General features: G+C 37.7%; 1 protein-coding gene and 1 long non-coding RNA gene across 2 annotated transcripts in view; both read left to right on the top strand.

Annotated features, from left to right (window-relative positions):
• Positions 1 to 7,237, top strand: part of LOC100747003 (protein AF-10) — a 9,357-nt gene extending 2,120 nt beyond the window's left edge. Inside the window, exons 6-14 of the mRNA XM_024364818.2 lie at positions 1 to 310; positions 392 to 717; positions 1,533 to 2,006; positions 2,082 to 2,265; positions 2,351 to 2,564; positions 2,804 to 2,956; positions 3,030 to 3,294; positions 3,372 to 3,500; positions 3,644 to 7,237. The exon at positions 1 to 310 is cut by the window's left edge and continues 30 nt beyond it. Of these exons, the coding sequence (XP_024220586.1) occupies positions 1 to 310; positions 392 to 717; positions 1,533 to 2,006; positions 2,082 to 2,265; positions 2,351 to 2,564; positions 2,804 to 2,956; positions 3,030 to 3,294; positions 3,372 to 3,500; positions 3,644 to 3,794 (2,206 nt within the window). The 3' untranslated portion in view covers positions 3,795 to 7,237. The remainder of the gene's footprint in view (positions 311 to 391; positions 718 to 1,532; positions 2,007 to 2,081; positions 2,266 to 2,350; positions 2,565 to 2,803; positions 2,957 to 3,029; positions 3,295 to 3,371; positions 3,501 to 3,643) is intronic.
• An 878-nt stretch (positions 7,238 to 8,115) lies between these two features.
• On the top strand, positions 8,116 to 8,817 carry LOC112212107. Its single transcript, XR_004460951.1, has 2 exons — positions 8,116 to 8,203; positions 8,283 to 8,817. It is a non-coding gene; the product is annotated as an uncharacterized LOC112212107 (long non-coding RNA).
• Positions 8,818 to 12,942: the final 4,125 nt, after the last annotated feature.

Below are 12,942 nucleotides of genomic sequence, written 5' to 3'. Positions count from 1 at the left end.
GCCCGCCGCTACCATTAAATCCGGATCGAACTCGAGCTCCGGTCACAAAAATAGTGGACAAACGAAATCAAACTCCTCGTCGTCCAACAAAACTTCGAGCCACAGTAAAAAGAGAAAGACAGGGGCGCGAACGCCGACGGTAATAGGGAATGAAAATTCAAATCAATCAGTCAGTTCCGAAGCCAGCGGTTCGGTTGTGGTTGCTGTGAGTTCTGTTGTACAGCAAGCTGTATCAAGCAATAACGTGCAGACAACCATAACGGAAGCGACAAGTTTGAGTACGAACACTGAGCCGGAAAAGTCAAAAAAAGTAAATAAGAATTCGTACGATAATTTTCATTACAAACTTTGTGTTTCAATATGTTTCATATTTTGAAAGTTTTTTGTCAAGTTAAAGGTAGAGAGCCCCATTCAGTCATCATCAAGTACTCCAATCACCACTGAAGTGACCACTACACCTGTGATAATGGCAGTAACGCAATCCCAATCATCGGTTGTTACTCAATCACCAACAACCACATCGAATAGTATAGTCGTATCTGTTCCATTGACTGCGACTTCATTGTCCAATACGGTACAGAGTGTGGTGACAAGTGCTCCAACGTTATACCAACAATTGCAACAGAGTATCATAACTACCGCAGCTACTACGGAACCGAGGGCGATGTCGAATTCTGAAAGATTTATGTCTGAAGAAGCACCTGTTAAGAGATCTCGGTAAGTTTACATTTAAATTTTGATACTGATATTTTTTCATATGTAAAATGTCCATTTACTAATAACGTTAATAATTATTATTATCATTTGAAACCTTTTAACTAATATTAATATTATATAATATAATTATATTTGTAACATACGTGTATGTAGTTGTAATATAAAATGAAAAGTTAAAATTAAGAAAAATCGTGAGTGTTGCGGGTAATTTGAAATTCGCGCCAAAACAGGAGGTATCAAAATGGCTGACTAGCTGGATAAACAAGCCTCTTTGTTTTTAACCTCTTCTTGCGTTTCGTAAAAAACATTCAGGTAGAAAAAATCTTGTTACATATGGATTTATGGTACTGTGAAAAATATCGTTTCATCAAGGATGCGACTGCGTTATGTAAAATCTCCGAAAAACATCGTGGCGATTGGAATGTGTTCGCGACGACGAGTTACAAGTTGTACGAATGCAAAAATGAATTCAGGAGAATTTTTTATTTCGCTTTTGTGTGATGTAAATCGTAATCGGATTCTGACAGAAATTATTGTGAACGACTGTGATTTTCTTGACGTCCTCTGATTCGTCTGTAGCTTTAAGGATACTTTGAGGTTATGTTTGTTTTTTCTACCTCAAGGGGCCTCAAGGGCAACGAACGAAGAAAAGGAGTAACGTGATGTAAATGGCAGTGCGCAACGGTCCGTTTGTTTTGAATTTTATATAACAAATCAATTTTCCAGAACTTTTCGACTATTCTTAGTTTCAAGGCCGCACAAAAATACAGTTATTCAATACTTCCGAATAAATATTCATTTCGTTGCTTTCTCAGTTCTCAATCGTCAGATAAGCAAGAAAAGGCTCGAAAACCAAAACGTGGATCATCGAATAGTCAACCAGCACTGCCACAAATACAGTCTCAGACGCAACAACAACAGTCCCAACCAGTTTCTTCCGTGGTGACATCAGTATCTAGCAGTGCAGTGGTAACAACGTCTAAACGAGGGGGAAGAAGTAATCATCAAACTCCTCCACCTGCTGTAACTGTGGCGCCTGTACCATCAATTATTCAAGGACCAACATTGAGCGGTGGTCATTTTAGTAACATTAGTTCTGGATCTGCAAACAACATGGGACCTACTGTCAAAGAATCTCCACCCAGCAGTCCTGGTTCTGAGAGTATGAGCAGTAGTGGGCCTGGAAGAAAGAAACGGAAAAGCGCCAGTGCTGCTTCTATAACACCAACGCCTTCTGCATCCAGTACTCCGACTCTCACAAACCCAAAAGAAGAGAAGGATATAAAATTGTAAGAAATAAAAATGATTGCTATAATAAAGTGTTTTATATTACTGTACATATGCTAATTTGCAATATCTATTAGATTCCAGAATGGAGTTAGTGCACCACATATGCTAGGAAATCAGTTGAACCCAACCTCCACAATGGCACAAAAAATGTCTGATACTCTTTCCCAGGAACTTGAAGCACATTCTATTTTTACAGAAGCTAGTAATCCTACAACGAATTTGGTTGGCCCACAGCTACATAGTCGAGTGATTGCATCTGTAAGTATCTTCGAAATAAAATAAAACAAGGAAAAAATTTCTATTTTGAGATTTTGTGTTCTTATCCTAATATATTATTTTACAGATACGATCCAGTCAAACAGGTGCACAGCCTACATCATTTTCTTCGGTTTTTAATGCCACTAACAATACCAACACCAACGCCAACACTAACGCTAGTACAACCAGCACCGGTTCTTTGGGCGGTGGAGCAATACCCCAAACGCTTGACCAACTTTTAGAGAGACAATGGGAGCAAGGAAGCCAATTTCTGATGGAGCAAGCCCAACACTTTGACAGTGAGTGTACGGCAAAGAAAAATATGCTTACAGTCGCTTGGGTTTGGTGAAGTCGGGGATTTTTAACTAAAAAGTAGTGTATGAATCATCTTTTTACTGTATTTTTTCGCAATGATGAATTTGTATACCAAAAATATTTAACCAAAATGCGAAGTATGTTGCTTCCCAGCTCGTTTGATCTACTAACGCTTAGATGGATTAAATAAAAAGTTTCTTGAAACCTGAAATTCTTTCCACAGTCGCTTCATTACTTTCGTGTCTTCACCAATTGAGAGCAGAGAACCTTAGGTTAGAGGAACATGTAAATAGTCTTCTACAAAGGAGAGATCATTTATTGGCTGTGAACGCTAGACTTGCAATCCCTCTGACATCCCAGCCTAGTGCTCACCCAGGTAATTTATTCGAATTTTTCCATATTTAGTATTTGAAATAATCATTTGAAAATTTAATCGTCTTAAATTATAGTGAATAACATACACCCAACAGTCAACCCATCGCACCCTAATGTTTCACATCCCGAAGTCCCACCAGGTGCTGCGGCTCCTGTTCCGAGGGTGAGCAGGGAAACACGAGTAAATAACACGTACATGCCACACTCGAGCTCCAGTAATCACTCTACGACGCTAGAAAATGGCCTGCCTCCGGATCCGTCACCTCCAGCTGCAGCTTCACTTTCACAGTATCAACACAGGACGTCGTTAGTCGCGCCTCAGCCAAGTCCAACGATCAGGTAATATATTTGTCCTGTATTCAATATCACACGTACTGATACTGCAGAATTTACTTTTTCCTAATTAATGTGAACAGACACAGCCCGGCCGGAAGCGCGTACCACCAAGGACAGCCTAGTAATATAGTCTCCCCTGCGCCAGCTAGTAATCCTGGTGTGGTCAGGAATTCGTCCGTTACACCAGATCCTCTACGCGGAGTACCAAGGTAAAAATCGACACTTTTATTTTCTTTGGCTTGCAATATTTGATTTAGTTAAAATGTGGCGTTGGAAACTGCACTATTGAGTAAAATGTCATATAGCTAAACGTATTTCCGTGGAAAGTAGGTGGAGCTTTGATATGTTTCAGGTCAGTGCCACAGTCGTCGAGCAATTACATACCTTCAATGTACCAACCCACAATGTCCAGTTTGGCAAGTAATCAAGTAGGTAATGTTCATAACCTTCATTCACATGGACCTTCTCCACCCAGCCATGGACCACCTGGAAAACCCAGCTGAAGATAGATGGAAAATAAGGAAGAATATACTGCATTGGATAGCAGGCGTGATGACCTCTCATCGCCGACCGAAACGCGCTACCATCCTTAAAACACGAACACAGGGAAGTCGTTTGTCCTTCGTGCTTCTTTGCTGATTGGTTCGATCTCTGACTGGTCTCTGCTCGATACAGTGTGATCAATTCGATAGATTAATGCATACTAACTAAGGAAAGTTTCTACACAGCGGGAAGAAAATATTTGCATTTATCGATACTTGTAATTCACGATTTTATTGCGTGCGAATACACGCGTTATGTATGTTTGTATCATTACTTGGCGAATTTTCGAGAGCAGTTTTGTCAGTTCAAACGTTACGTAAGCTTTACATACAAACGCGATAACAGAGGCCTTGCAAATTCGAACAAAGAAGCAATCTAGAAGTAGAGATACGTTTTTTCTTTTTGTTTTTTCCTTTGATTGCACGTCATCGAGCACGTCTGAGACAATCTTTACATCATCATCATCATTCATCATTGTCATCGACATCGTATGATGAAACAGTAAATCCGCAGATGTACAAATTTTAGACTATAAGTTAATCTATCGCGACGAATAGCAATAATGGTACGAAGTAGGTGTACATTTTATATAAAAAAAGAAAAAAAAAAGGAAAATTGCGTATGAGTCTAGTGGTACGGCAAAGTCACCCATCTTTTCTACGAAGACATCTCATTTTCGCCATCTTACAAACGAAAACTCGTTTCTCGGGTTCTCTTTAGCGCACCACTGTCGACGCTTCGCAAAAATGACTACATCTTTAAAATTAAATTTGTAAATGTCTCGTAATTGATCCGTCTCACGGCTGGAACCGATGTAAATTCTAATCTTATACATGTAAAATTATATACTTAGATATATAACTCGAGCACTGCCTTCCATCAATGAAGATGGCCGTGAAACGGATCGAATAGTTATAATTCTTTATAGTATGATGGTTTTTAATGGTTTCTTCAGAGCGGATGATCGAACTACGACCGTTACATGGAAATTGAGGAAACGGTTGAAGTTATTTCTAGACAGAATGTTGCACACGCGCTTCGTTTTCGCATAGAGAGTTCATTTGCGATTGTTTTTTGTTGTACCTTGTCTTTCTCGATGGCAGCATACAGTCTACTTCGACTAGACTATCAAGAATATTGAATTTTCGACCTTTGTCGATACGAGACGCATAATCAAAAAAAAAATCATTGTTAAATAATTGAATTATGAAAATTTTCATGAAAGGACATTTGCTCAGTATAAGAGCTGCATTTGTATGAATGATATTCGATTCGTTGAGAATAAGGAAATGATTATTATGGGGAGACTAATTTTCTGTCTCTCGGTTCACCAAAATAAAAAATTAATAAGTGAATTGATAAAATAGTAACATTGCTAGAAATGGAACAATCTGTCTTTCCGTTTGAAAAGAATATCTGTTTTAAAGTTAATATAGATTCATGAATTTCTTTTTCGTCCTTAATGTCTAGCTAGTAAGGATTTATATACTAATACATTTTGTTCTGTAGTAGGAAATGAGATTTCGTAAAACGTTACCACGTTGTGTTCTTGATCAGAAAGTATTATTTTTGCGGAAAGACGATTCTCGACGAGGAAAGATAGGCGAATGATTTTAAAGGGAACCGAGAGGAACCTTTAGGCTTAAATTGTACTATAAACGCGTTGATAATACGACTTAGTGATAGATCATGAGGACACCAAGCGTTCAGAATAGCACGCAACCACTCAGGGAAAATCGATTTACTAAAATTCTGTCGAGTTTTCTTCGTGTACCTCGATTGTATCTTGCATAGAACACTATATCACTAAAGATTTTTATGCATTCAAATTTATATATGCAAAACTATATAAAATATTTATATTAGATTAAACAAACTTTTGCCTAAGTTCTAATTTTTTAATTATACCTATTCATAAAAATATGAATTTGCACTAACATTCGTAGTCTAGTTATCATACATTTTGGAACCTAATCGAACCTATTATACTACATTCTTCGTTACTTCATAGTACTTAAATACCAAAAGTACTAAAAAATTAAATTAATTATAATTTTTCAAGCTTCTTAGAAATTTCATTTTATGTATAAATGAATTAATATTTGAATCTTTTAAGGTGTACCATATGGATATGGTGTTCTCTGTTGTAAATGAAAAAAGGAGTATTAATGACTGATGACTTAGTCAAAAGTTTTAAAGGGTTTCCAAAACGTCGGGTGATTGTCAAAGACAACAATGCGTTTATACCGATGAAGAGTATTTTATGCGTTTATTATATTTCAATGTAGTATCGCTGTATGTTTAAGATAATATACGGTACGATAGAAGGGCGAGAGTGAGGGAGAGAAAGCGAGAGAGAGGCGAGAACAAAGCGTGTATTAAGTGTGGTGTTGAAACAGAGAGCAGTTAACGATAATATTTTTACACACAGCAGACCGTGCCAAATTTTTGCAATCGAATCATTGAACTCCCTTTAAACTCGAGCAACGTATTAGAAAACGAAGTTGTTCGAGATTTTGGGACTGGAATCGCCTTGATGAAACCTTTTCTCGATCGAAGATGATAAAAGGAAACAAACGTAAATTGAACAGAACGTCGCTCCCTAATTTCGACATTTCCATGCTCTCGTTTAATTTTGTGTTCACTTTTCAATTATTCGTGTACAAATAAATTATTGTGTTCCTAAATCCAATGTGGATCGACTGTCGGAGATTTTTGTCGCTTGAAAATTTCACTTTAATTTGACCAAAGTCTTCTCTAATTCTGGGCCGCAATTGGATTTATACAGAATAGACAAGAAAAAAGGAAATTGTTTTTGCGCTCAAAGTCGCTGAAATCTTTTGGACGAACATTGTACCAAGACATTCTGATAAAGATGTTTCTCCGATAAATTTTGTATAAACCCAATGTGGCTCTGTCCATTAGGATTTTCTATTCGCTTGTAGTTTAATTGTAACTTAAATGTTTGGTACGTATATACTTATGTACGCAAGAGTTGATGCGTTTAGGCTAGATGTATCATTAGATTCGTTGATATTAAGAACTTATTATGCTCACGATGATGTTCTCGAACAAATTAATTGTTCCAAAAGACGAATCAGCGAGAAACAAATGAGCAAAAATCTATTTATTCGAACGATAAATTGGAGGCTGCTCGAGTACAGTGGAAATGGAATACACAGGACCCATTAGTCCCGCGTACGATACTTTTGTTTGTCAAGAAACTGGCGTTAGGAGACATTCAGGCATTTGTAAATCATGAAACCACAATGTCCAGGCGGCAGCAATGCTTTGATTGGCCGAAATATTGGCACAGATCGTAACCGTAGCATTTTGATACTCGAGATCTCTTCGCTAAGAGTCACTGTTGGACAGTTAAAAAAGAATTAAAAAAGAAAAAAAATAAGTGTGCAAGTGAACCAATCTTGGCGCCGTTTGTGAAGCGTGTTTTCATTTTTCTACGAGAGTTAGCTGATATCCCTCCCAATCTCTGGACGAGCGAACAGAAACAAGCAACTCATATTGTAAAATAATTCTACTCGAAGAGAAAGAGAAAAGAAACTGGAAAATGGAAAGGAGACAAACACTTATCTGTCTCGATGCACTTGTTGGTTTTCCCAAGAAACGCGCCAGTTAAATATAAAGCGTACTGTGTGCTAGATATTGTAAAAAGGTCAAGGGTCAAACACGGCCACGTTCTTGGGACAGCTGGCAATTTGTAGAAAGCGGTAGCTTTATGTAAAAAGATAAAAAAAAAGGGTGTAATCACGAGGACACTTCAAAGGCTGCCGCGTCCTCCGGTAGTCTTTTGTATATTTTCAAGTGAGAAACAAGCATGAGCAGCTAAAAATCCGGGGCTGCTCCGTGGCTAGCTACCTTTAAACTGTCCTCTACTACGTACGTCTATTATTGTACCCGTGTAAGGATATAAAGGAAGGAGCATACCGATCGAAATGCCATATGTGTTTCCACACAGGGGAAAAAAAAAACTGAATTTTCTAACGTGAGAAAAGGCTGATTGTTTTTTTAACGCGTTTAGTGTAACGATTCACCGAAATCTTGTCCATTTCCTAGGGGCATCCTGAGTTTAACACTGTCAATGCTCTATCTCGGTTACTTTGTTTTATGCGCTGCTTAATCGACGAATTTTAATTTTAGCTTTTAATTTATTAGAACTTTTATCTTTATATGTTCTTTGGTTCCAGATCTAAGACTTTCAGTTCTAAAGGAATCGTTATTTTATTATTATTATTATTATTATTATTATTATTATTATTATTATTATTATTATTATTATTATTATCATTATTATGAAAACCGACCCTCAGAATGTGTTAGAAGTGTCTTGAAAAATACATTTGAAGAAAATGTAAGTATTCAGATGTTCAGTTTTATCTAATAAATTCTCAATAATCTATATGTGAAAGCTACGTATATGTCTTTTTAAGTTTGTCATTTTAAATTGGACAAAATATGATAATACTGTGAAGAGCACGTGTGTCGAACAGTGAGAAGAGCCACTGGCTTAAATTCAGGAGAACCAGCGCCAACGAGACTAGGCTCTCTGCTTCGAATTGGATGCCTAGAAAGTTTCACTTTTATATGTACATCTGCTAAGATTTTACACTGTCGAATCTAGAGGATTGAAGGCCTTCCTCAGGTGCAAGGGATGGACGAGAGCTCATAAAAGGAGTTAACTCGACTAAAGACGACGCTTCTGACAACAACGTTGTATAATCATACGCTCAAATCTTTCTTTCTCTCTCTCTCTCTCTCATATATATATATTTTTTTTCGTTCATCGATCAAGAAAGTTAAAACTGGAAGTTTCATTTGTCATTGGTGCACACGATTCATTTAGAAGCGTCGTCACGGAGTCGCGTGGATCGGTTCCGAATCCAGGGATGTAAATCACTGTGCGATACGATTTTGTAATGTAACTGTGCATACGGAAGCATGTAATAAAAGAAGAGTAAACGACGACAGCATCGTTTCACTGGATCCACGCATCTCCTGCTTCCAGATCCTTCCGTTCCTTCTCTATGGATCCTTTAACAGGAGGAGTAATTATTTGGAGAAGGTACCTTCTGAGAGCTACAGCTGCTCCGTTCAGTTTCAGATATCAGTATTAGTAGCAATTTCTTCATTTATCATACAAAATAATACTGATAAAAATATAAATTAGCAAAGAACAGACCGGACGATTAGAATTATTTTCAGATATAAAAGTATGTATTAGATTTTACTTATTTGTTAGAGTAAATGTATTTTTTCTTAGGAATACCTACTTATGAACTAATGTACCTTGAAATATACTTTTTAGTTGGTTTGAAGCGGCTGTCGAAGAACATTTTGAACATAGGATGGAAAGTTTGTTGATTTCTTCTGAAACAAAGAGGAAAAGCGTATATTTACTCGTCTATGGAGGCATGGATGGCTATCTCCAGACAAATCCCTGACGTTTGCCTCAGTGCCGGACAACGATCGTGGGAAGGCTCACCTGCGACCTCGTCTCCGACGAATCAATATTACACGAGACTGTACGAATACGCTATGTTTCATGGATAAAGCTGAAAGACTCTCTTACCAGAAACAACCAATTGATCCTCTTCATATATTCAACGTAAATTAAATAAATCAATGAAAATGAATAATTTCCATGTTAATGTTAAAGTCGACGATTAACTTCTCTATAGAGATGTTCGCTTTTTAGTTGGTAATTTGTACGATGGGTAAAAATTCACCCAAGAGAAATATATGTCGCAGTCAGATTGGCATTTTGGGGCGTTCGATGAACCTTTACTTGATGAACCTTTACTTACTTTACCGTCGCGGATGTAGCCAATATTTATCAGTACGAATGTGGACACTACAAGAGGCTATGAGTAATGGTAATAGGATGGTCGAGATGATGGTGACAACGAATTCAGGTTCGATAACGAATCCACGATCCACGGGAGGACAAGTATCAACGTACTGCTCGATTCGGATCACTCGATCGGCAATTCGTCCAACGACTCTAACACTCTAACTCTAACTCTCTTAATCCAAAAGAGGCTGCCCTTATGTACCCTGTCCCCGCCTTTCGGGTTAATCTTTGTTTTTAAGGAGAGCCATATAATTATTTCATACCTCTGTCAGGTACATGTCCCTCCCATGACCGTGGCTACGTCCGATGACCTGCCATATCACGTCGAGACCAAACCCATCGTCCTAAAGTCAGATTGGAACATCAAGACTATTTCTTATTTTTATTACTTAAGGGCGGCTATAGTAAAAGTCTGGACTAGTGTATTGGGCCTTTTCCCAACATTCCGGACGGGAAATCCCGCTGTCTTTCCATCTCCGACATATATATTATATTAAAGTCTGACAAAATAATTGTAATTGTAGCAGAGGTGAAAATTCACCAATGGGCCCGTTACTATAACATTAATTTAATCCTCAATTTTTCTGCAAAAGTTATTAAGAAATTAATATTACAGAACATAAAGGCGAGAATATAGCAAAAGTATTGCACGTGTCTTTTCTTTTCACGTGTCAGTATTCTTAGATCATCTTCTGGGGAGGGGAAGCTCCAGTTTCGCATTACAGCAGAACAATGTCCAATGTAAAGTAATAGGATTTCATCGAGCCCGAGTTTTCACGCTGGATTTCACCTATGGATTTCAGATTCTTATCTGTCTACATGTTCCTCTCCTAAAGATGTTACTTATTCATTCATTCATGCCAACAGTACCTACATCTCATGCATAAACTCATCTCTTCACTTCTAAATTTCAGTTAAACTGAACTGAAATAATCCTATTTTCGCAATCTGGTTTATTAAATCCAACTTGTGCAACCCAAATGCAATTTGGGAAATAATTAATATGTAGAAGAAAATTGTCGAAGAATACAGGACACAAAGTAGAAGAAATTAATGAAGAGCCAGCCCAGTTCGTTATTCTTACCGTTTCTAATCGTCCACCAACGACAATCAAATCAAGTGTTACATTGTCTGCTTGTACAATCGCGTGGAGAATATTTAGGGAAAGCTACAAGGATAAGAATGATCCGACAGGGTTGTTCAGGGGTCGATGATTTTGCTGGAACTTCGGAAAACACCCTGGAGCACGCAGCTGCCCAGGTATTTGCGTGCCCCAATTTTCAGCCTGTGGGGCTGAAATCTATGAGGGGGAGCAGAAGGGTGGATGGATGCTCTCTTTTGCTCAGAACACCCCCCAGTATGTGTAATGGAACCCCAGCTTCCTGTCTGTCGATGTAACATTGTTAATTCTGCTCTCAGGTTACATTCAAACCACTATCTATGAATTTGATATATTTTCCTGTTTCCTTTGGTTTACTCATGCTTTGTTCTGTACTAATTTGTACTCCTTTCTTTTAGAGTACGGACAGAGGAAAAGAGAAAACTGGGCGTTGTAAATTAAGGAGTTAGATACGAATGTTTCAAGTTGAAAGGGTAAATTATTCTCCTTGAAACATTGAAGCTTTAATGCAACTTGTTTTAGCATTTGATATACTGATAGCAAGTGACTGGCAGTATATCGTATACTAACAGTATTTCTTAGTATTTTCTGTGCGATGATTACAAAAGTAAATAAGATTAATAACTGATAAAAGGACAGCTATTCGTCAGGTGATTGAAACTGGTTCAGTCTTATCTACAGTTGACGCAGGTGTGTTCATACACCTGCCCTTATCACGCGCCACTTCGTGGCGCATCAATTTTTTAGCACTTATATCTTTCAATATCAAGTGTTACATATAATATTCTTGCCAATATGAAACGAACGTTTTCTAATATTTTCTAATTCTTTACTTCAGTCATATTATCTAAAAATGAAATTGTATTTCAATCAGAACTAAGACAAAAAGCCCCAACATTTTGATAATAATATAATTGATCATATATTCATTTTTATTATTCACAAGGATGGAATTAAAGCTTCAATCATTTTTCAGGGCATCTTCATAGAGAAGTCCAGCGGTTAAGGGGAGGCGTGAAAGTTCAATACCCCAGGTTGAACCTAATCGGCTCGAACGTCACGGTACCGTGATCCCGTGAAAATTAGCAAACCATAGAATCGCGGCTGCAGCCCCTTCCGCGTATCAGACGCGCATTAAGAGCACCCTCTTGTCACGAGGGTCGCACTTGTGTTGATCCTCGCAGCTGGAGTGACACACAAATAAAGTATTAATTCGCGATTCATGTAGTAATACCGTAGCATCGCTCTGAATGCAACGTCCATACTGATCTACTATCTAACGTTGTACATCGTACCCTAAAATGTATCCATGTAAGGAATTCTAGAATCTCTCCCTTCAATTTTAAATATTTATATCACGATACTAAAATTCTTGAGATATCTAGGTACTCTGTTATATTTAATGGTACCTATTAAGCATCTTGAATTACTTCAAAGTACATATTTCTTAAATATTTGACGACAAATATAAAATACTTGTTCCAATTCTGTTTAAATAACGAAAAACAAAGAAGAGAGGAAAGAACACTCTCAGAGAAGCTGGGAACTGTTTCGATTCGTCCCAAGGGACACGTATATCGCCCCTAATTGTCCACAAATCGACGACCACCCTCGATTTCCGAACCGTTAAGTATAACCACCCCCTGGGGCACCAGGGGCGTTCCGCTAGCTTTCTGTTGAGTGCCGCCTGATACAACGGGGTAGAATATGGATTCAATTACACCTCATTGTGCCACGGTGTCTATAAACAATGCTGTTTTCACAGCTGATAGCGGCCCACGTCCTGCTGCGGCTCCACCAAGTTGGACCTAGTTCACCTAGTAGACTGTCTTTCTAGTAAGTGTAATTTCTGATCTCTTCGATAAGAAACAATGTGATTTTAGAATTTGGTCACAATAATACAATAAAATAATATATTTATAATTATATTCCCTCTAGTATAGTCATGTTCTTATCATTGATAAATTGGTTGTTTGCAATTAAACAATTCATTTATTTGGAATTAAATATTGCAATTTCAAAGGACTTTAAATGAACTTTAAAGAGAAGAAGTGAGAAGAAGAGATGGGAAAGACGAACTTAAACGAAGAAGACGCAAGGAGAAAAGATTTTCATGAAA

This window comes from Bombus impatiens, unplaced genomic scaffold (genome assembly GCF_000188095.3).
Source record: "Bombus impatiens unplaced genomic scaffold, BIMP_2.2 scf_0107, whole genome shotgun sequence".
In the NCBI taxonomy this organism is placed as follows: domain Eukaryota; kingdom Metazoa; phylum Arthropoda; class Insecta; order Hymenoptera; family Apidae; genus Bombus; species Bombus impatiens.
Note: the sequence above shows the minus strand (reverse complement) of the source record. Positions and strands in the feature narration are given on the sequence as shown.